Raw genomic sequence first — 23,083 nt, 5'->3', positions numbered from 1 at the left:
TTTGTCTCTTACCCTGGTCCCTCCGCATCTAGGACAAAGGGGAGAGGTAACCTTTCCAGTTCCCAGCAAGGTCCTCTTTGTTAATGGCCATGGCGCTGTCAATCCATCTTTGCTAATGGGTTGGAATAGGGGTGGTGGTCTCACAGCTGTAGGAGGGAACACATCCTGGAGCTTGGGAATCACTGAGCCTTGGAGGGCAGGCAAGGAGGCATCCACGCCACACCCCGTGCCAGGGTGCAGTTCCACGTTTTGCCCAGCAGACGGCGCCCATAGCAGTTACAGCTGGACATACCTTAGAGCTTCAAGTTTCTCAGCTGCAGGGCAGCCCTGACAGGTGGTGGTATCTTCTTCAACAAGAAAACAGAACCTGGGGCCATCCTTCTTTCTTGGTCTATTGGAAGTTAGTCTTCCCACCTATCTGACTTCTATCTCTCTTCCCGCAACATGTAAGAGCAGGGTTGGGGAAGAACCCCCTTCTGAAGAAACCCTATTTCCTCCCTTCCAGTGGCAGTTGGGCAGAAGGGTAGGGGGCTGTAGAGAGGGCAAAACAAGAAAGGAGGGGGAAAATGTTCTCCAAGTCAGGAAAGAAGGAAAATGCCAAGGGCCTAAAACCAAATTTATCACTTTTTAAAAACGATATTTTCCCCAAAAGGAAATAAAACAAATCCAGTGTCCACACACACCCCAACCGCAGTCTTGACTCTCGGATACCTCCTTCACTCTCAGACCTGTTGTGAGGGAGGGGGCAGATAGAGAGGGTGAGTGAGAGGCCAGAGGGCCTGTTGTCCCCTCCCCTGCTGGTCTTCCCAACCATCCTGTTAGTCAAGCATCTAATTTCTGATGTCTGACACAAGTCCCCGCCCCTTGCCCAGTCTATGCAAGGGAGGAAAGACTGTAAAATCAAAGCTTACCAGGTTATTTCATCAATGCCTCTGCTCCAGGCAGGACCACTGCTCACCTAGCCTGGACAGATGAAGACCTCCCTTTATTAGAAAACCTATGGTTTACTCTCATTACCTATTCCAGGAGCCAAAAGACCTAACAGAGTCTAACCTCAATCTCTCCTGCTGCAACTTCTCATTTTTCCATCAGAGGACAAGCATGTCCTCTTGCCGTAGACAATAGCTCCTCAGTGACTGAAGCTGGTGCTTTGCTCTCTTTTCCCTGACATCAAATCATAGGCCTCACCCTTATCCGTACAGCCTGCTCTCCTGTAGGCTAGCAGCCCAGTCCTGGTGGCTTACCAAGTTGGCTCCCTGGGAATCCAGTGGTGGTATACGGGTTGAGGGTTCTTCTGTGCTTGGTTTCTCAGTGCCTCTCTCCTGAGTTTTTGGGGTGGATTCTGCAGGCTCTAAGGAGAGGTAATGGGGGCAGGAGGGAGAGGTGGTATTTGTGAGGTCTTGTAGAGGGCAGTGCTTCTGCTCACCCCATCTCATATTCCAAGACTCCTGAGAGGTGTCAAGACCAAGCTGGGACAATTGGGCAAGACCAACAGGGTTTCCCCTGATCGCAATTCCTACTATAGGTTCACTATGCTTAAAAACATTTTGTTTTTATCTGCAATCAAATTGAAGGGAAAAAAACCCTCTAAAAAAAGTTTAAAAATTTGGGTACAATCTTGGCTAAATCTGACCTGAACTGATGTGAAGCTATTTATAGTCTATTTATTGTACTTAGTGGGGCCATTCATTTCACTGTAAAAATATTAATGTGTTTGATTACAGGGTGCTCTGTTGGGACTGTTATGTAATATAGCGTATACGTACTATATCACCTTCATGAAAGGGGAGAAATTCTGACTTCTGGAATATATTAAGATAAGGGATTAAGACGTGTATTAACAGCACCCCAGCAGGTTCCATTTATTGCGTGCTTTGTATCTGTCAGCTATTGGACTAAGAAGCAGACTCATTTAATTTTCACAAACAACCCAGTGAAACAGGCACCATCATTGTTACTTTGTAGACTGAGGTTAAGAAAGTTGTTCAAGGCCTCTCTCTGGGCCAATAAAGGGACAGAACTGGGATTCTACTCTGTGAGCGCTTTTCCCATGATGAGGGCTCCCCCATACAGCCACAACGGGGAGCTCTGAAGTCCATTTAGGAGGGGTTGGTATCAGTAAAAAAAGTGAAGAATGCAAATACATGTAATACATGCATATATATCCATATTCTGAAGATAGTTCCTGGCTACACTAGAGGCTTCCCCACAATGGGTATGGCGTGCCTCCTCCTGGGCTGGCCATCCCCCGACCCCTCCCAGCCTGAACGTACTTGGTGCTTTCCCAGAGGTGTCCAGCCTTGACTCCGCTTCTGTGTCTGTGATCCCCGGTGTGTAGGTCTCCTGGGTCCCTGTGCTCTCAGCGGCTCCCTCAGGCTCCTCTCCCTGCTGCTGTTGCCCCAGGTGATGTTCAACCATCATCTGGAGCTCTAGGGGCACAGAGAAAGGAGGGAACACTGGACATGACTGACTGCCCAGAGCCTCCTCTGTGGACCCTCAGCTTCAACAGCCCCACTCAAGGGCCAATCACACACTGCTGGGAGGTTCAACTTTCCCATCCCCTGAGATCTGAACCAGGAGGGACATTCGCTAGGCAATAAATAAGGAGAGACTAAGCTAGACAATAAAATGTACTTCCTTCAAAGATAAGAAAAGTGTACGGAAGAGCCTTTAAGAACAAAAGATCCTTCTAACTTGCTGAGACACTTGGTCTTCCTTGGGAAAAAGGAGAAAAGACTCAAATTAGAGTCAAGAAATATTTGAGCTCCTTCTATGTGCTATGCACTGCGTTGGGTGAGTTCATATATTTTCTTTAACTTGACTGTCATAGTGAGATAGTAGTCGGGGCTCAGTAGGTTAAGCAGGTTCTCCAAGGCCACCCAGTTAGTCAGTCAGAGGCCAACATTTTAATAAGGTCTGCCTTAATGACTCCCAAGGATTCCTCCCAACAGGGTCAGTAGGTCTACTGCACAGCCTCAGGCACAGAGGGGGAAAAAAGGGAGGAGAAGGATCTTCAACCTTTCATTGTGGGTGTGGTCCTCGTCACCTTCTTCCGTTGCCGTGGAGACATGGACAAAGTAGACTGCAAGGGACACAGAGCACATGTGGGTGCCAGCCCTCTCTCCTGCCTCCTCTGCCTTGCCATGCTTTTGGATTGCAGAATGGGGGTAGGTGTGGACTGCAGAAAGTGGGGGAAGAAAATTCCTGCTTCTTCAGTACCTCCCTCCCCCTCCCCGCAATGGTGAGCAAGGAGACCGTGTGCGGGGAATGTGGGGGGATGTATTTCCACTAATATACATTTTCGGGGTGTGTGGAGGGAGTCAAAGGTGCTACAGATGGAGGATTCTGAGGAATAATCCCCTGATGAGTCTGTGGATTCCCTGGGCTGGGCTGAGGAAGGGGCCAGCTCACCTTGAGAAGTGGGTTGGGGATCCGGTCTTCATCTACCTCTGAGGGGAATAAGGAAAGGAGAAAATGATGAGGATGGGAAATCCAGGGGGTCCCCACAGAGCTGACTTCCCAAGGGGAGGTGCCTCTGCAATCACCTCCTTTCTGATCTGTCCTTCGCATCTACCCCTAGGAAGCTGGCCCTGCTAGCTGCCCCAGGCCTACTCCCTCCAATTCCCTCCCGCTCTGCTGGCTGGCTTTACCCCTGTAAGGCCTGTCCTTGATTCTGTACAGGTCCATCTGTGTCTACATCCTTGCCTCAGACGTGCAGGTGCCTGAAGGCAGGATTTATGGTCCCTTTACTCTTTTACTCCCTCTAAAGTATCCATATCTCTTTCTCCTTCTATCCATTCTCCCCGCCCCGGGTCCAGAACGGAACCTTGCATAGGAGGGAACATTGGAAAAAGCATAGCAAAGTTATCCTGTGCAGGGGCCGGGAAGATACAGTTTTCGGTAGTTAGGGGAAATCTGGAGACTTGGGCATCCTGAATTCCCCTCCAGCTTATTAGCATGACCACCTCTCTTCTGCTGCCCTGTCAAGCTCCCCTGCCATTCTCTGAGACCTTGTTCTCCCCAGACCTGGATGGGGACACTGGTGACCTGTCTGCCAGCTGCTCCCTGAGCTGTTTCTAACCTTCTCCTTCCCCTCCGGGGGCTGTGAAGAGAGCTGATAGGCGGTCCCTCCCCCTCACAGCTGTCACTGCCTCTGGGGGTGGGGGTAGCAGCGTTTCAGTTGCTGGAGAAACCTGGAAGACTGTTGTGCAGCAACCAGCACTCAGTTGACCACCCTAACTCTTGGGGATCTTAGGAACTTAGGAAGGGGGTCCCCCTCCCCTTCCTAGCATAGCCCCGTCTTCCCAAAGGAAAGGAAATCCTCTTGGTAATCCAGCCACCACTTTCCTGCCTTTGGGATTGTGGAGATCTCTAACTTCTCAGAGCTGCCCTTCTATCTAGCACCCACCTTCTCTCACTGGACCCAGCTGTCTTCAGCAGCCCCCACTCCCTTCAGCAACCCATCCCTGGGGTTACCTGGGGATGACTGGTCACTGGTCAGCACGAGAGTGGCAGGGGTAGGGCGGCGCCTCCGAATCTGAGGGAAGAGGTCAAGTACTCGCGGGAGCATCAAAGCCCCACCCGACATCACTCAGCAATATAATCCAGGACGGCCAATCAATACGCTTCAAAAAATGTCATGTTACACTGAATCCACTATCCAAGAGTGGACTTTCTCGGGCCCATCCCTCTTCCCTGGAGACCTAAAAGACCATCCCACTTTCTGCATCTCCTACCCGCTTTCCGTCTCTGCATCTTCCCAGTCCTGACCCCAGCTCTCCATCTCAGCAGCTATATCTACTCTAACGCATCGATCTCTGGCCCAATGTCCTTCCGTCCATCCTAGATCAATGGTCAGAAATAACCTGAGAGGGCACAGGCTTTTCCCTCAGTCTCCCAGCCCACTCCCCAGACAGACATTAACCATTTGTGGGCCATCACCTGGAGAGAGCACCCCTCCATCCCTGCCCAGCCTGGGAGGACAGTACAGAGAAGGCAGGTCTGATGGGCAGTCCCCTCGCCCGTGCTCCTCACTCCTAACATCCTCCATATCTTTGGACACACCGCCTTTCTGATTCGTTAGGAAATATGGTCTGGGGAAACCCTTGTCATGGTACACATAAATGAGAAGAATCCCTAGGCAGGACCCTGGTCAGGGCCTAAAGCTTAGCTAAAAAAATTTTATTTTGGGCTCCTGGTTCCTTTCTAAGAAATTAACATATAAGAGCTGATTGCTGGGCTTCTGAGCCCCCTTTCCCCTTTGCTGTTCTTTTATCATGCTGCCAATAAAGTTGATTGTTGTTGAAGGTGGTCCAAGGACAGATGGGACAAGTAGTTTTTTCCCTTTCTCTGAAGGGTTTAGAGGCTTGGAAGTGAGGGGAAAGGTGAGGTCGGAGTCTCTGCAGCTTCCTGCAGGGCAGCAGAGGGGAGGGATTGGGAAAGGGGCTAAAATTATCCGGGGCTGAGAGGAGTAGGATAAGGACATTGAGTGATCAAATTCTTGTCTTTGTCCATTATTTAGTATCATTACCATTGGGGGTGAGGGTGGTAAGACGTCTGCCCTTCTCTATGCCCAGAAAGTGAGTACCAGTCATAGCAAGAGGGGCAGCGTTAGTCTGAGAGGAAACTCTTCCCGAAGAAATGGGATGCATAGAATGGGGGTATGTTGAGGTAGGGCACTATTTTCTCAGGAGAATCTAGCGGCATTTCTTTTTGGTGACATTTCAAGGTCCCTGGCAGTACCAGTCCTGTGTGTACACACATATACACATGCACTGCACAAAAATTAGCTATGAGTTTATCTCTGACTATTCCTGGTGCAATGTGCTGGGTGCCAGCAGGCAGGCATGTGTGCTTCATGTATGTGGGTGGGGGCCATCCTTCTCCCAGGAGCAGACTTTTCCTCTCTATTTCTTTCCTGCCCTGGGGGAGGGGCTGGCTGTGGAAGAGACAGGGAGAGGGTGGTGTAGGGATTAGTGGGAGTTGGGAGCCTGAGAAGGAGACTGAGAGTATGACAGGAAGGGCCTTTGAAAGGGCAGCAGGGCTCTGTGATCTTGCTCAGGTCCCTTTGTTGGCCAATCTCCTTGCCTTGGACAAGATTTCCAAACACTCAGCATCCTTGAGAATTGTGAGGGAGCAAAGTCAGACGTCCCGAAGTACCTCGCAGACACCTGAAATACTAGGAAATGAGTAGATGCTCGCTTTTCTTTTTCTTGCACTTATCCCAAATCCTAGCTCTCAAGGACACCTGGTGCCTTCACCTCTGATTTATTTCCAAACCGGTCATGCTAGGGACCTGGTAGTTGTGGGCACCCCCATCTCCGGCCACTCCGTGCTCTGTAACTCAGAGCTTCCAACCCTTTTGGCTCTCCCATGTACGTCAGCTTAGGAACTCCTGCCAAGCCTAGAATTTTTAGCCCACACCCTTGGGTAACACAGCAGGAGGGGCTGAGGTTAGACTGCAGGTAGAATTTCAGGCCTACCGGACAGATTTCTAAGGGTTCGAGAAAAGCAGGTTCAAGTCCCAGCCCTCTTTTTCCTTCTGGCTCCTTAGCACTGCTTCAGCCTCCCCGCCACCTCCCAGGCCCCTGAACCAGCTGGCCTACAGCCACTTCCCCCAACACACACCTACACTTGCCTCTTCTAACACGAAACAAATGCAGGTGTCAGGGAGTGACACCTTTCTGTGCCAGTGGAAGGCAGTTCTGTTTGAAACTTCACCCCTAACCCCCACAGCCCACACTCTTGGGCCCTTTTCCCTGGGTCTGAGGTTAGTCCCCTGACCCCACAGAACACTCTCTATGCTCATGGCTGTCTGCCCTACTCATCCTCAGGAGATTTGAGATTCACCACAATCCTTCTACTATCCCACTTTAGAGGCCTGGAGATGTGGCTCCCCAGGCCAGGAAGAGGATGGAGACACAGGTACCTAACCCCTACTCAACACTTGGGGAGCTGAAGTTATAGGGAGAGAGTGTGTACCCTCCCTTTCCCTTCCCACATACACCTTATTCTACCAAACAGCTGGAACAACAGAAAGAACACAGCCCATCCTGAGAGGTCACAGTGTTTTTTCAGGTGGGAAGGCCCAGCAGAGCCCTGGCAGCCAGTTGGGGGAAGTAGAGAACTGACCTTGTGGGAATGGATACGCTTTAGGAAGCGGGATGTCCAGGCAAATGGACAGAGAACACAAAGGAGATGGAGCAATGAGCAAATATTTGGCAAATGGGCGGTAGTAGTGACCACGGGTGATCACCCTATCCACACACGTTCACTCTCCCTGAGACACACACTTGCTCACACACTCTCATATGCCGCCGCCTCTGCCAGGCTGTTCTGAGCTAAAAATAGGCCAGGCCAGGAGGCTGGGCCGGGCCCTGGACTCCCACCCCTTCCTTGAGCCAAGGCCGGCACAGAGCTTCTCCCCTATCTATGGCTCAGCTTGGACCCCCCGCCCCGGCCCTAGAAAGCCTCAGATTGCGGCTTCCCAGTGCCATTCTCCTCATGCCACCCCCACTCCGGCTCCAAAGGGCAGTAGTTGGGAAAAAGGACCCACGTGTCCAGACTTGCAGAAGAGGGGAGCCTCGGCTTGCTGACTCCACCACCCCTCTTCCCAGAAGCCCCAGCCCTCCCAGTGTTCCTCAGCCCCTTCTCGTTCTCACTCTCTGCAGTCCAGCAGGGTCGCCCGCATTTGGGAGAGGACTGGAAGGGCTATTTTTCTTCTTTTCACTCCTAAAGCACAGTGCTCCCTCCATTACTTACCGTCTCCCCTAACCCCTCCTGCGCTGCTGCGGGTACCCTTCAGCGCCCGCACAGAACTCTGCAACTCTGGCGGGGGTTGACTGGGTGGGGGCTTAAGACTGGCGAAGGCGGGAGGGGTCGTGTCCTCAGGCAGCCCCCTCCCCCAGGGCTAGGGAAGCAGAGAGCGACTCTCGCGGGGACCAGCTTCGAGTGGAGGCCCTGGTCCTTCTGTCCGTCTCCAAGAAGCACAGATAGGGACGTGTGGCTCCGACGATGGGGGAGGGGATAGAAGACCCCCAAACTGAGCGTGCCCGCCCTCAGAAGCACACTGCTAGGGGAGGACAACCAGGGATCTCGGATTCCACAGTCTAGGGGACCCCCCCACCCAGTCCTTTGCCCGTCGAGTGCCCTGCTGCCCCGCCCTGCTCCGCACCTGCTCCGCTGCCTCCGGGTCAAGGTGCGGCTCCAGCAGCGGGACCGTGAACTGGATCTTCCGGGGACTGTTGTCTGGCTCCATGGCTGGGCGGCGGCCGCTGGCCCCGCGCTGCGGCGGGCGGGAAGGCGGTGGGACTCGGGGCTGGGGCGGGCGCGCTCCCTCTCCGCTCCGCTCAGCTCCGGCCCCGGCCCCAGCCCGGCGCGCTCAGCTCCCGGCTCCCGGCTCTGCCCTCCCAGCTCTCAGCCCTGGGGATTCTGCGGCCGCCGATTGGCTCCGCACGCATCCCTCACGGCCCCCCTCTCTCCCCCAGCCCGGAGTCTTAACCCCGTCGTGGCTGCGCCGCCAGCTGCGGGGCTCCCCGCCCCGTAGGCGGGCGAGCGGGGTGTGGCCGCGTCCCAGTCGTGGTTGACAGCCCAGGCAGGTATGAAGGTTGTCCTCAGAGTTCTGGGGAGAGAGGGGGATGGGGAGCGGTTCCCAAGAACTTCTCCACGCCCAGGCAGGCTTTAGGGGCTGGGAAGGTGGAGGGGCGCTGCGAGACGGGAGGCAGGAAACGCCGGAGGAAGATTTCATTTATGATCTTAAAGGGGGTTGTCTCAGAGAGAGAAGAAAGAAAGGGGATTTAGGCATGCAGCAGGAGACATTAATGCTAGGCATGGAGAGGGACTTTCCCATGCAAAGACACCAGAGCGGAGGTGGAAACTTGGAGGGGAGGTGCGGTTTGTATTCACTGGGGGCAGGGAGGAGAACTGAAGACCTTAGAGGGTCTCCAGAGGCCAGAGCCTCTTCTTGAAGTGCTGATAGCAGTGGGTGCAGGGTTCAGGGAGAAAGGACCATCTGGGACTCAGCAGAAGGAGTAATGGGGGTGGTGAGCCAATAATGCTCGTGAAATAGATTTCTCTTTCCGCTTGCTAAATTGTGGGGATGGGAAAGCAGGTGAAAGGCCTTCAAGGGGAGGATGCTGAGGGATGGAGAGGGAAACTCCTCTGGTGCGGTGGGTGGCTTGTTTATAGATGGTGTTGGTTTCCAGTTTCACTACTGGTGGAATAATGAAATGATCTGCTGTGTCTGAAGGGTTGGAGGTTAGGCTATGTGAGGAACTTACTAGTTTGGTATAGGACCAAGATGCCAATCAGTACCAGAGAGTGAGGGAGATAAGATATTCATAGGAGCTGTGAGCATTATGCCAGGGGCTGGACACCGCTGGATAGAGGGAGGAGAGGTGCTGGGCACTGGGCAGGGGCAGGGCTGGATGCATTCCGGGGGGAGGAGAAGGACTGGGGGTGGGGAGGAGAAGGGGAGGGAGGGGCCTAGCAGTGGCCAGGGCCAGATATCTGTTTCCTTCGCCTTAAGCCCCTTAAACCGAGCAACTGGCAAGTTCCATACAGATCAGTGCCTGCTTCTCTGGGGATCCTATGGTCATCCTCTCCTCTAAGGGGTCGGCCTCAACCCTAAGTTGCCTCTTCTCCCAGGAAGCCCTTCACATGGTCCCTTACCCTCTTACCTCCCAAAATAACCTCCCCTGCCCTCCCCCCTGCCATATCCCTTTACACATGCCAGGCCCAGCTCAGTTTTCTCAGGGCAAACCTGGGACCCAGTGGGCCACACAGACCTCTGTTTTCTATTAACTGGTCCCTGTTTTGCTGTCACTTGGACTCCAGGACCCCCTACCCCCAGCTTGCACTTGCAAAACCCTTTGTTCTCTTTTCGATGTAGCGGGGTCAGCCTGGGAAACAGCTAGTTGGACTCCTGAGCCCTGCCCCACATCCTTTGTTCCCCACCCCTGAGAAATGACAGTGGAGGGAGGGGGTGTAAGGGCACTGGAGCCAGGAGGATAAGGCCAGGGTGGGAGTGGGGGACACAGGGGTCCAATAGGGCCCAGGTGCTTGCTCTGACTTTCTCTCCACTCACCCACCTCCTAACTACACATATACAAAGCAGGGTCCAAAGTATCCTTTAAAGAGGTGGCTTGTCTATCCCCTATCCCCTTCCATCGGGACCCTAGAACTTGAAGCCAGGATTCTCACACTCCTATCTCTGGGGCCTCAGACTCCCCTCACTGAGCCTTGATTTCCTCATTTATACAATGGGTAGAAGAGTCCCTGCCTGATAGGGTTAGTATCATATGAGGTAAGGTACCTGGCACATAGAGCCCTCAATGAATTGATAGCTGCAATTTTTCTTGCCTTTTTATCTCTTAGCAGGACAGCAGAGTTAGGAGAGACACCTCTCCAGGCTCTCCGAAGAAGACCCTCCACCCCTATCCCAGTCATCCAGTTTGCCTAGGCCTCTTCTTTCTTCCTCTTAAATTCGGTCTGGTCATGGAAATTTCTCCCAAGGTCTCACACCATGCTTCGTGTTGCTTTCTCAAGCTCCAGAGTCTCAGTCTTTTCACCCCGAAAGCTCTAGGTCAGGAGAGGGGCCTAGAGAGCTCAGGCTTTGGAGAGATGACTGATGGGGGGCTGTGTGGGAAGAGGGGTTCCAGGAGCAGCTGGTGCTGGGTTGAGGCAGAGGAGGAGAGAGCAGGGAGACAGCTCCTGGTACTGGCTTCTGGAGGAGGCTGGGGTGCGTGGCTAAGCTTTTACGGGTAGTGGGGAGGTGGAGTGTGACTAGCTGCAGCCTTTGGTCCTGGAGTCTCCACTGTGAGCTGGCTTGGGTCTGTCTGTGAAGGTGTGAGTGTATCGTTTTGACCTTTTTTATATCCAGAGCTGGGTGAGCGACTGAGTGCCTGCTGGGCTTGTGGGTGGAAAAAGGTGTGGGTTGCTCACCCACAGGGCTGGGGAGTTGCAGAGCATCCCATGCCTGCTCTCGGAGCCCTTCTTAGAATGAGTAAGAGTCGGAGCCTGCCTGTCCCAGCCCTTTCCCCTGGCTCGTATGTGTCTGTGCAAGGTGTGCTCATGTGTGCAAGCATTTATGTCCCCACTGCAGTCATAGCCCCTGCCGGAGGAACAGCAGCTGTTCCGCGTGGTGCACTTCTGGGTCTATGAAATATTTAAGGTTATAGGGATGTGACTTAGTGATGCAGTCACTTAACAGCTTCCACTTGCCCCTATTCTCAGAGCTGGACTCTGGGTTAATGGGCTGCTCTTTGTTGTTCTCAGCACTTTCTGCTTTTATTTATCTACCCTCCCCACCCCCACTAACGTTCTTTTGCATTATCACTAGTCCTCATAACCAACCAGGAGTCAGATAGTATATGATCTTTATTTCACTTTTGAAGGGCAGGGTTGTGTAGGGAGGTGATTCTGGAATGGGCCGCCTGGGTTGGGATTTGGAAGGTCAGAGTTCAGTTTCTCCTTCTGCTGCCAACTATCTGGGCCACTCTTGGGCAATCACCTCCCCCCGCCCCCTGCCGTTCCCGCCAACACATACACACTGGTATCTTTCCTTATCTGTAAAAAAAGGGGATCCTGTGACTGCACACGTTTCTTCCACTTCTAATATTTTGTCATCCTGAGTCGGGGGGCTCCAGTCGCATAGGCAGGAAGTCTCAGAAACAGGGTGAGAACCCCAGGAGTCCTGGCCCCAACCTCTACTTTTGCATTTCTCCCTGCCTGGCCCATGTGGGCCAGGCTTGTTGAGTATGAGATGCATGCACACTTCCATGTGCATGGCTCTGAGGAGGTGAGGCTAGAGACTGGTTTTACACACCAAAGAAGCAGTGGCCCATCCAAATGGTCCCCTTGGGAAGCCATACACTCATACCAATTTGCTGCAATTGCTCCAGCATTTCTGGAAACTCTTTTGGCATCATCTCAGAACTTGTGGCTTATGCTCTGAAAATCCTCATCGGAGAGTAAAACTTCGTCCTTCGGGGCCACTTGGCTCTTGGGGAAATGAGTGAGAGTCTTCTGGGGCCTCGTGAAGGAGGGAGGCCAGGTGGGGAGCAGAGCTTGATCTGGAATGGAGGAGTGGGTGCCCCGCAGTGAGGCTCTGTGTTCTTGGGGTTCCAAAGCCCATCTAGAAGGCCTCTCAGCAAGAGAAGTCGCCAGAGCTTCTTGTGAGCTGTGGCAGCATAGTGAAGTAGAGGTGGGGCCTCTCAGGGACTTACTGGGAAGGCTCAGCCTCCTCCAACTGTGTATGTCCTGGTTTGCCTATGAAAAAGCTCATCGTGGCACATCGTGGCAGTCTTACCAGGCTTGGGTGCACACCTCCCTGCAGCTGGCACTCTCGGGAATGGGGCCAGAGCTGGTGATTCAAAGAGAGGGGCTGCTCATTTCCAAAGTGCTCTGCCTCTTCTTGAACCACAAACCGGTAGAGGTGGAGGAGACTATCAGTCAATCCAAGCCCCTTGAACTAGAGAGGGGAAACTGAGGCCAAGAGCGAGGAAGCAGCTCTCCCAAGGACTAAAACCTATGTCAACACTTTCCCCAATAAACCAGATTTGGTGGCTAAGGCAGGGTGATGGCTGAACCTGAAGCAGGGCACAGAGCAGATGATCTAACTCTTTTAATTCTATGATCATCACCAGTCCAGAAGGCTCAATTCTCAGCTAGCTCCTTCTCCCCACAACTCTCTAACACCTTGAATTTATTCTTCTAACTAGTATTGGGTTTTATTGGGTATTCCTATGTTCCAGGCCTTATGTTAAGCACTGGGATACAATGGAGCATGACATAGATGCAGTCTCTCTCCACCGGCATCTTACAGCCTAGCAGGGGTCGGTGTGGTGGAGTAGGGTGATTAAGTAATTATAAATGATGACTATTACAAAAGTGTAAGTATAAAAATGAGGCGCATCAAAGAAGGTCAACAAGACCTCTGACGGCTCAGGTGCACTGCCCACCTGTGCTGGCTCCTTCCGGTGTGGTGGTTAAACTCTCAGCCTCTGGAATGGTCTGCTTGGGCTCAAATCCTGGCTCTGTTACTTAGTAGCTCTGTGACCTTGGCAAGTTGCTTAACCTCTCTGAGCCTCAGTTTCCTCACCTATAAATAACACTTATCTCTATTATTATAGTGAGAGGTAAGATGAGGTAATGTCCACAAAGAACCTAGCGCAGTGCCTAGTGCCCGTTAAACATTGAGAAATGGACATGAATAGTGAGGAATTCATCTTAGTAAAAGTTTCTTTTGACTCTGGAAAAACCAGGGTCGAAGAAATGGAGATTTCAAAACTTTCATAACCGGAGGAGGGGGTGACCGTAGGACACCCCTGCACCTTTTCAGCCAGATCTTGCTCTTCCCCGCCCTTGTCTGAGCAGCTGTTCTTGATGGCCAGCTGTGTCCTCATCAGCATGGATGATCATCATGCTCTGCTAATTAACACCCGCCCTGTTAATGATTAAATCTAATGACTGACTTGGGGGTGGCATGGAAAATTCCCTGGCCACAGGATGGCCACAGGATAGGTTACCGGGGGTAGGAGGGAAGGGCCTCCTGGGCTCTGGACGTTTTGTTGATGGCAGGAGGCTTGGGGAGCAGATGCCAGATTTTCTCCCAGGGCTGCTCAGCAGGGGACTGTGGTTGGGGAGGTCGTTTGAAAATTACAGACCACTCTCCTCCCCCACTCCTCCCAGGCTTGGCAGAGGGCACTGGGCCCAAGCCGTGGCATTCCTCTTGATTGCTGCTGCGGCTAGAAGGACTGAAAGGTGTGTTAGTTTTCTAGGGCTGCTGTAATAAAGTACCATAAACCGGGTGGCTTAAAACAACAGAGATTCATTCTTTCACAGTTCTGGAGGCTGGCAGTTTGAAATTAAGGTGTCAGTAGGGCCATGCTCCCTTTGAAGGCTCTAAAGAAGAATCTTTCCTTGCCTCTCCCACTCCTGGTAGCCCAGATGTTCGGTTTGTGGCAGCAAAACTCCAGTCTCTGCTTCTGTCTTTACATGGCCTTCCTCTATGTGTGTCTCCGTGTCCTTTCTTCTTATTATAAAGACATCAGTCACTGGATTTAGGACCCGCCTTAAATCTAGGATACTTTCATCTCAAGATCCTTAATCATTTTTTACAAATAAAGTCACATTTTGAGGTTCTGTGTGGACATGAATTTTTTGGAGACACTATTCAACCCACTATAGACAGTGAGAGTGCTGGTGAGTACTCTAGGAGGCCGTGCTGGAGATGACACAGGAGGCCAGAGGCACGTGTCTCTCCTCCTCCCCAAGAAGTAGAGGAAGTGCTCAGGAACCCTGGGTGGGGCTAGACAGGGTTTCAAAGGGCCTATAAAGGGAGGCTACCGATGGTAAAATGAAGAAGGGATGGGAGCAGTGATGCTCTAAATTGAAGGAAAAAAGGCTGATGGGACTTGGAAAGGAAAATCTCAGGTCCCTGTAATATAGTCCCACTGCAGGGGAAAGTGTAATCTGCCTTATATTATGTGTTGTTCATACTATCGTATATGTTATATATTATATGTTATATTATATATTGTATGACAACCACAACTTGCCATATAATAAAAAAATAAAGTTGTGTTATGATTACATGATGAGTTTGGTTTCATGAGACAATTCTGTATACTTTATTGAGTCAGTGGGCAGGGGTAATCTTTTCCCTTGCTTCTGGATAAGAATCCAGGAAAGCCTTTTAACTATCCTGCTCTCAGGTGAGAGACTGGCTCAATTCAGAAATTAGAATGACCAGCCGATATATGAATCAAAACCTGAAACCATTTAATGTCCTCTTCCGGAGTCTGCGGAGTCCTGCTGCAGATGTAGCTGTGGAAAGCGGCGAGAGGCTGGCTTTTGTTCTGTTTGTCTGTCATGTCCCCTAGCCCTGCCCTTCACCCACTCTCAGTAGATGCTGCTTCTGAGTGAGGTGTGTTGGTGAGGAGGTGGAGTGGTACAGAGCAGACAGGAATGGGTAGGTGAGTTTTTACCTCAGTTGGCACTCAGCTTCCTCCTCCATCAGCTGGTAGTGTCCTCGCCCCTTCCTCTCTGATTTTCTCTGGTGACTACTCTCTCATGGGCACTTTCTTGGCTCCTCAGAGCTTTGCTGTCAGCCCCGATCACCTGTGTTCCCTTACTCCAGAAACTTGAGCCTTCTCCCTCAGCTGCTGTAGTCCCTTTGTCCCCCGAGGTAGCCCTATTGGACAGCACCCAAGATGGAAGCATGGGGATACACCTATTTCTCTCTCAGGACCTATAGCCAGTTCTTCGGCTGCCAAACTTTGTCAGCCCAAGGTGTGCCAGAGCACCAGCTCTTCCAGCCTGCCCACATGGCTGTTCCCAGGTTCTTCTCTCTCCTTCTAAATCTCTGGGTAACGCCCAGGCTCCAGACACTCTGCCTAGCTTTAAGGGCCACATATTCAGCTCTTGGGGTAACCCATGCAAGCATTCAGTAGGTTTGTTGTAAGCGGGGGTGGGGAGGGTAGGTCCCTCTCTCCTTTTTGGGGAGAGGGGTTGAGAATTACAGCACAGCTTTCTCTATACATTTCCTGCTCACAAAATCCTCCCTTCTTTCCATACTATGACACCTTTTTATATCCTCAATCTGTCTAAGGGGGTCAGAAACTAGTTCTTAAAAATTTCTTTTGAAATTCTTCACAGGATGATTTGGCACCTCACTTTGAAATCTCATCTACTGTATCTTGGTGCTGAGTTGAAATTCTAATTTTAGTATTCTGCTACATAAGCATCTGGGACAGTTAAGATTGTGCCAGGAGAGAGGAGCATCAGGTTCTAAATCCATCTAGTTGACTTCTCTCTGTCAGGGGAGAGGACTCCAAACAAAGGACCCTGAGTCAGAATGGCCACCAGAGGGCAGCAGATCCTGCTTCAAACTCCTTTCTTGGATTTACTGGAACTAGATTATATTTCATTCAATTCCCAGAGACCAGGTGGCATGCAGGCCCTGGGCCATCAGGGAGGGCCTCAACTCTCCTGGTATCTCAACTGCTCCCCAGTGTTGGCCCTGATTTTTGACCTTCTGCAGTCTAACCACCATTCTTCCAGCCGAAGTGTCAAAAACGTCAGTCTGCATTTGGTGGTAACGGCCATTGACTAAACACCTGCATTGCAGTGGACCCTGAGATTAAAGCTGCACTCTCCGCCCTGGACAAGCGCAGCCAGGGAGGAAGGCCTGCGAACAGACACAAAACGTGCAAAATAGCAACTGCTGCTGGAGAGGCAGAAATAAGGGCTTTGTGAACCCATAGAAACAGAGAGCAGGCTGGTGCTTGCCAGTGGCAGGTGTGGGGGAAATGGGTGAAGGAGGTCAAAGGTATGAACCTGAAGTTATAAGATAAATAAGTCTTGGGGTCATAATGGACAGCATGGTGATTATAGTTAACAATATTGTATTGTGTATTTGAAAGTTGCTAAGAGAGCCAACCTTAAAAGTTATCATCACACACACACAAATTTGTAACTATGTGAGGTGATGGATGTGCTTACTAAACTTATTGTGATAATCATTTCACAATATATACATATATCTAATCATTACATTGTACGCCTTTAACTTATACAATGTTCTATGTCTATTACATCTCAATAAAGCTAAAAAAAAATATAAGGGAAGCACTGAGAAAGGAGCAGGAGTGGGAGGAGGCTTCATGGAGGGAGAATTGAAGTTAGAGTTTTTTTTTTAAGGGTGAGTAGGATTTTGGGGAAGAAGCATGAGAATAAGGAGGAGGTAGATGGACAAATCCTGGGAGAAAAGAGAGTTGACGGGTGATAAAGAAGGTGGAGAGTAGCAGAAAGTGGTGGGTTGTCAGGACTGTGTTTGAGGACTGAAGGGAGACTGGGGCTTAGTGGGGGTGCTTTAGGAAGACTCCATTTTCTGCTATTATCAGAAGCAGAGCTTCCCTTTGCATTCCCCAATCTCCAGGCAGAGGGTCTGAGGCTAGATGACTGCCAGATTTTATTGAATTTAGAAATAATCAGAGAAAATGGGAAGATGGAAGCCTCGAGCTTCTCAGGGAAGAAATTCTTGAAGGATTTGATGTTGTTTAGCTGGAATTAAAGAGGACTCCATTAGGGGTGGGGTGCTCTTGGCATAACAGGGGAGGCGAGGGCGTGTGGGCTCTGGATGGAGTTAGACCGGCCCTTGGAACAAATCATGATTCTCTCAATATCTGAGTGACCCTTGGCTGATTGCTTTACTTCTCAAGTTTATTTCCTAATCTCCAGAATGGGAATAATAATTTCTACATACTAGGGATGTTGCAAGTTTTGAATGAGATGATATACATAAAACACTTAGCATGGGGCCTGGTAAGCATTCGTTAAATGGTAGCATTTATTATTAGAATGATAATTGCCTTTGGATGTCTCAAAGGTTGTCACATGGAAACCACTGACTTATCTGTTCTGCTCCACCAGGTTGGACTAGCGATGCAAGTGTGAGGGAACAGATTCAGGCTGACAGGGAGGAAGAATGCTCTTACAATCAGAGCCGCCCAAGCCTGGAAGAGGCTGCATTGTGTGTAAGGAGATCTCTGTCACGGAAAATACCCAAGAGGTGGTCTGGGAGATCTGATCTTTACATTGGACCCAAAACTGGACCTTAAAGGGCCCTTTTTAACTCAATTCTTTGGGATTTTTTTGGTTGTTCTGAAACTGCATTAGCACAGATTCTGTGATTACCGTTGGAGAAGAAGGGCCTCTGGGATAGGGGAGATGGAGCCGGCAATGGAGAGAATCAGTACCTCTCCTGGTCTAAGCCTGGATCACCTGAGGTCTTAGCTATCTGGTCTCCTTGGGTGAGGGGAGGGCATTCAGGAGGCTCTGTGGAGTTTGTCCCGTCCCTCCTCTTGCCTCCATATTCTGTGTAGGAATTTGGGAGCAGTGGGGGAAATTCTTCTTTAAGATCCTTCTATCACACTCAGTAAAAGTCTCCATTCTGGGGCCCCCTTACTTGTACATGCATTAAGAAGCTCTTCCTGAGACATAACCTCAGTCTTCCTCAACTGCAGTATGTGGGCCTCTGATACTGGATCTTGTTCTCTGGGGATGTGGTCTTCTCCTGACCTCTGCATTAATTCTGTAGAGATGGCGACAGGAGTGCTGAACCTTTGAGCAAAGGCTTTTCAGCCCTTCCCAGAATCTTTTCTTCCTAACCACTTTGAGGGAGGGAGACCCTTATCTGCCACCCTTTCCCAGTGCCCCTTTCCATTAGAGGTGAAGACTCTGCTCCTTTCTTCGCCAGGGGGATGGGTGTCAGAGTGAACCTCTCTAGTGTTTTTCTGTCTCTTACTTGCTCCTTCCTAGGAAAGAAGTAGATCATTTCACCAATTTATTTATCTATTCATATTCATTCAATATACTCATAAATTCAATTCGGATCCATTCATTGAACTCCAACTATTTGTCTAATAATTGCTGTTCAAGGTACTAGAGAGAAAATGGTGAATACTAATTGTTGACATGTTCCCAGGTTTCATGGAGCTTACATTTTTTTGTGAGGCACAAAGTATATAAACAAGAAAACAAGTGTATAAATAAGACAGTTTCAAAGCATGATTAAGTGCAATGAGGGAATAAACGGATGAGGTGAGAGAAGTAAGTGGTGGGAGGGCAGATTGGGTGGCCAGGAAAGTACTCTCTGAGAAGAGACATTTGAGCTGAGGCCCAACGGATGAGAGGGAGTCAGCTATGCAAAGTGCAGGAGGAACAGAGTTCTAAGCAGGGAGAACAGCAAGGATGAAAGCCCTGAGCTGGGAATAGGCCGTGTGTCCCCAAAACGATGTATGGAGCAGGAGAGTGGAATGAGATGAGGTTGGGGAATATAGGTAGAATCCAGACCACGCAGGGCTTATGGGCCCCAGTAAAGAGTTTGGATTTTGTTTGAAGTGTAATTGAAAAACACCTAATGGTTTTAAGCAGCACACCGACTAATGTGATTTAATGTATACCTTAAACAGATCACTTGTCTAAATGCTAAATGGAGGATGGATTGGATGGGGTAAGAGTGGAGGCAGAGAGAGGTTAGTCAGAAAGACATCGCCATAAACCATGGTGGTGGAACTAGGGTGGTGGCAGTGGAGTTGAGGAGAAAGGGCTGAAATCAAGATATAATTTGGATAGAGTCTAAGCTGATGTTGGGATTGAGGGAAAGGCATAAATAATGACTGACTCTTTGGCTTTTGACTTGAATACTTGAGTATATGGAGGTTATATTTAATGAGATAGGAAGATGAGATGGATAAATATATTAAGATACTATTTCAGGTCATAATACCACGGCATAAACAGAAGTTAAACAGGGGTAATATGGTATCTCCACGATATTTCAGACCCAGGCTCTTTTTATTTTGTAACTCTTTCTTTTTTTAATATGTGACTTCCATTTAGTGGCCTATGATGGCTGCTCCAGCTCCCACCTCTTCATGTAATTCCAGTCAGTGGGAAGAGGAGAAAAGAAAAGAGGAGGACATACTCCTTTTCTATCAAGGACGCCACCCATAATTTGCCGTTATCATATTTCCCTGGCCATGTCTAGCTGCAAGGAAGTCTGGGAAATGTAGTCATTAGCTACATGGAAAAAAATGGTGGAGTCAGTAGATTGGAGGTCTGGATAAGGTCAAAGAGTTATTACAACTGGACTTCTAGGGTAAAAGAGATGTATGGTTAGGAGGTTGTAGACAGAGGATGAGATTCTTGAATTGGAGATTTTGGAAGTCACTGTAGCAAAGTGTAGGCTTAAGTACACATGTCAAGGACTGAGAAGCCAGAGTGTTGGAAAGGTCATCTGTATGAGTGTTGAACATCATCAAGAATGATGACAGGGGTAAGTGAGGAGAGGAAGACCAGGAGCTGAGGTCATGAGTGAATGAGGGAGGGATACTGGGAGGAGAGGCAGCCTGTGCTCTGAACTTCAAAGAAGGGGAGCTTTCGAAATTGGAAAAAGGAGCAGTGGTGTAGAAACAGCAATGGGAAGCAAGGAGGACTCCTTTTCCCACCTTCTGGCTCTGATGCTAAGGGAAAAAGCAGCTTCCACTCAAAAGCCTTGTAGAGGCCATGGGATTCTTAGGAAATTCAAAAATGTCATTTAAGAATAGGAATAGAAAAAAACATTCAAAACGAGACATTGGTAATACCAAGGAGTTTGCTGATCATAGATCAAGAATTCTAGAGGGCACAATAAAAGGGCTTGGAAGAAAGAGGCTGGGCAGAGGAGTGGGTTGGATTAGCTGCATGGAGATGGGAGTCTGTTTAACAGAGTCCTGGAGGCTTTGGCTTGGCCCTGGTGATGATTGAGGGAAACAGAATAGATGTGACAGGAAGGACTTGGTTGCTCACCTTCCTCTAAGAGTGAGTGAGATGGGATATAGGCTTCAGTAACTAGCTGGATGGTCTGGGCACTCTGCTGACTGATACCTGTGGTACTAAGGGAGTATGGGTGGTGGCAGATCCAATGGGAGCAGGAGATGTGTGGTAGCATAGTGGCCCCTAAAGATGTCTATGTCTTAATTCTCAGAACCTGTGATTATGTTAAATTACCTGCAAAAAGGGAATAAGGTTGCAGATTGAATTAAGTTTGCTGATCAGCTGGCTTTAAAATAGAGAGACCATTCTAGCTTATCTGACTGGGTCCAATGTAATCTCAAGGGTCCTTAAATGTGGAAGAGGGATTCAGAAGAGGGATCCAGGTTGATGGCAAAGGGAGAAGAACTTGGTTGGCTGTTGTTTGCTTTAAAAATGGGAGAACGGGGCCATGAGCCAAGGAATGTAGGTGACCTCTAGAAGCTGGAAAGGACACAGATATGGATTCTCCCTTAGAGGCTCTGGAAAGGATTGTGGCCCTGCCGACACCTTGATTTTCAGCCTAGTGAGACTCATCTTGGACTTTTGAGTTCCAAGATTATAGGATAATATATTTATGTTGTTTTAAGCCAGTATGTTTGGGATATTTGGTAATAGAAAACGAATACAATACGAAGGGATTTCCTGTTCCGCGTGACTGCTCCCTCCTGCAGGGTGAGATGATATGGCAGTTGGAGAGATGGAGCGTTTACTGGACATGTTTCACCAGGGAGAGGAGATAATGCATTAACAGGAATTTAACAGACTAGCGCTGGTTCTTTCTCTGCTGTCCTCTCTGATGCGAACAGGGCTTCCTGCTGCCTCCTCTGCCAGGGGATGTGTGCTGTTTCCCTCTGTTTAGTGGCTCAGGCAGGGAGGAAGAAGAAGAGGCTCGTTTTGGACTTGAGTCTCGATTGCATTTTCCGGTCAGTTCGCTAGAGAGGTCAGAGTTCTCTGGCACTTATCTGGCCATTTATAAAACAGACACTTTGGTCTCCTTTTGCCCTCTGTTCCAGGGGTGCCTTCTCCATTGGCCAGATTCAGAGGGGTGGAGGGACGACATGCTGGTGGGCCTCTCTGGAGCCTTGACTGTAAAATCAAGGGCTCACCTAGGGTCACTCCAGTACCTTGGATTTTAATAGGCAAGGGCTTGGAAGGTAATTCTGACTTGCAGCTTGCTAGATGCAGTTGAAGCTGAAATGAAATTACCCCAATTCCACGTGGGTACAGCACACAAGAGTATTAAATGTTGCCTCCATATTTTTTGTGCTAGTCTTTAGTAAGTGATGCTAGGTCCCAGATCCTGACCGCCTACTTTGTTTTGAACTGCATTTAGGACAACAGAGAGAATGATGGAGGGAGGTTATTTATGGCTTGTCCACAGGCTCCTGGAATGATTTTCTACCACACAGTCTCAAGTTGGCTCTGGCTTGTACATTTATTAAGCCCTGGCCAGGGTTTTGGATTTCAGACGCCCACTCTGGGGTTAATCACAGAAGTGTGGTGGCTTTCATATACATGAAAAGGACCAGGAACTCTTATGTGGAGGAAATGATTTTTTGCAGGGAGAAATGTCAAGTTTCTAGACGTTGTGCTTGAGATATAGTAAAAGAGAAAGGAAATATTTTCACATCTAAGTGTTTTTAAGGACAGAACTAGAAAAGAGCAGAATGTTTGCTCATTTCTAGATCAGGGAGGATGAGTGGGGCATAGATTTAACAATGATGCAAAGTGAAGTGAGGCCGCTAGAGGGAGCATGGACCCAGGAAACTAGTGTAGACAGTGGCTTGCTTGGTGTGAAGGAAGAAAAGACTGGGAGATTTGGCAGCGAGTATTGTTAGATATTTAAGTATGAAAGAGGCAGTTATTTGGGGACTGGGGGAGGTATTGCCCACGCTGAGGGGACGTGCCCAGGGATCTGTGCTCAGGACCCTCCTTGTAGTTACTGAGAAGATGAAACATGCACTAAAGGGAACTGATGTTGGAAAGAAACAGATCCGGGTTAAATCGGGACTATTGGAAGCATTATTTTAAATTTCTAAATATCACAAGATGTCAGAAAGGTCTCCAGTGCCTCACTTTGAGAGAAGAGACAGCTGGCGGGCCCCCACCCTCTAATGGGAAACTCAAGGCCCAAATTAAACTTTCCGTGGGAGATGTCGATGAAAGAATGCCCAAACCTAGAGAAATATTTTATAAGCGTTTATTTGAGTCAGACATTTGAGGACATGCCCAGAAGCAAGTTGCCAATGGATTACGAAAATGGTCCGGAAGATGGCAGTTTTGTAGCTCATTCTTTACATTTAAAATCGAAAGAAGACGAAGGAAGGTTACTTGAAACCCACTGGTGACAGATTAAGGAGGTGGGCGAAAGCAAAGTGGGGACACTTCCAGGATTATATAACAAGCAAACTGGAGGAACATATATTTCTTTTACTTTGGTGGGTACAGGACAGTTAACATTGAACATTTACAGCAAATAGAGATAGTATGTGGACGACACCACACCAACAAAGAGTTTTGTGCTCTGTGCTCTGGTACTGGTGGTTGTGTATCCGACGAGGCTGGAAAGAAAATTACTCTGACATGCCAAAGGTATATTGTCCTAGATGTGTGAAAACACTGGACAGGGCTTGCTTAAGGTAAAGACTGATGTTTGCTAAGGAAGCTATAGGCCTGGAATGTGACCTGTCTGGTTAGGAATTTATGATCAGATTAGCCTGTGTGG

The 23,083-nt window shown here is 49.5% G+C and overlaps 1 protein-coding gene and 1 long non-coding RNA gene across 3 annotated transcripts in view; one reads left to right on the top strand and one right to left on the bottom strand.

Annotated features, from left to right (window-relative positions):
* Positions 1-597: 597 nt before the first annotated feature.
* Positions 598-8,427, bottom strand: PPP1R1A (protein phosphatase 1 regulatory inhibitor subunit 1A). Of its 2 annotated transcripts, XM_015588031.2 has the most exons (8): positions 8,174-8,427; positions 4,477-4,537; positions 3,412-3,449; positions 3,019-3,082; positions 2,274-2,429; positions 1,245-1,351; positions 912-963; positions 598-728 (listed from the first exon to the last, which is right to left on the bottom strand). In XM_015588031.2, exons 1-7 carry the CDS (start codon positions 8,255-8,257, stop codon positions 955-957), a joined length of 519 nt encoding a protein of 172 aa, XP_015443517.1. In that variant the 5' UTR covers positions 8,258-8,427; the 3' UTR covers positions 598-728; positions 912-954. The 2 variants fall into 2 exon arrangements, with proteins under 2 accessions (XP_015443517.1, XP_006904544.1); XM_006904482.3 differs by lacking the exon at positions 912-963.
* Positions 8,428-8,517: 90 nt separating this feature from the next.
* Positions 8,518-23,083, top strand: part of LOC112477768 — a 40,525-nt gene continuing 25,959 nt past the window's right edge. The window contains exon 1 of the long non-coding RNA XR_003045571.1: positions 8,518-8,597. This is a non-coding gene — a long non-coding RNA (uncharacterized LOC112477768). The remainder of the gene's footprint in view (positions 8,598-23,083) is intronic.

This window comes from Pteropus alecto, unplaced genomic scaffold (genome assembly GCF_000325575.1).
Source record: "Pteropus alecto unplaced genomic scaffold, ASM32557v1 scaffold220, whole genome shotgun sequence".
Lineage (NCBI taxonomy): Eukaryota > Metazoa > Chordata > Mammalia > Chiroptera > Pteropodidae > Pteropus > Pteropus alecto.
This window is presented reverse-complemented; position numbering and strand designations above follow the sequence as displayed.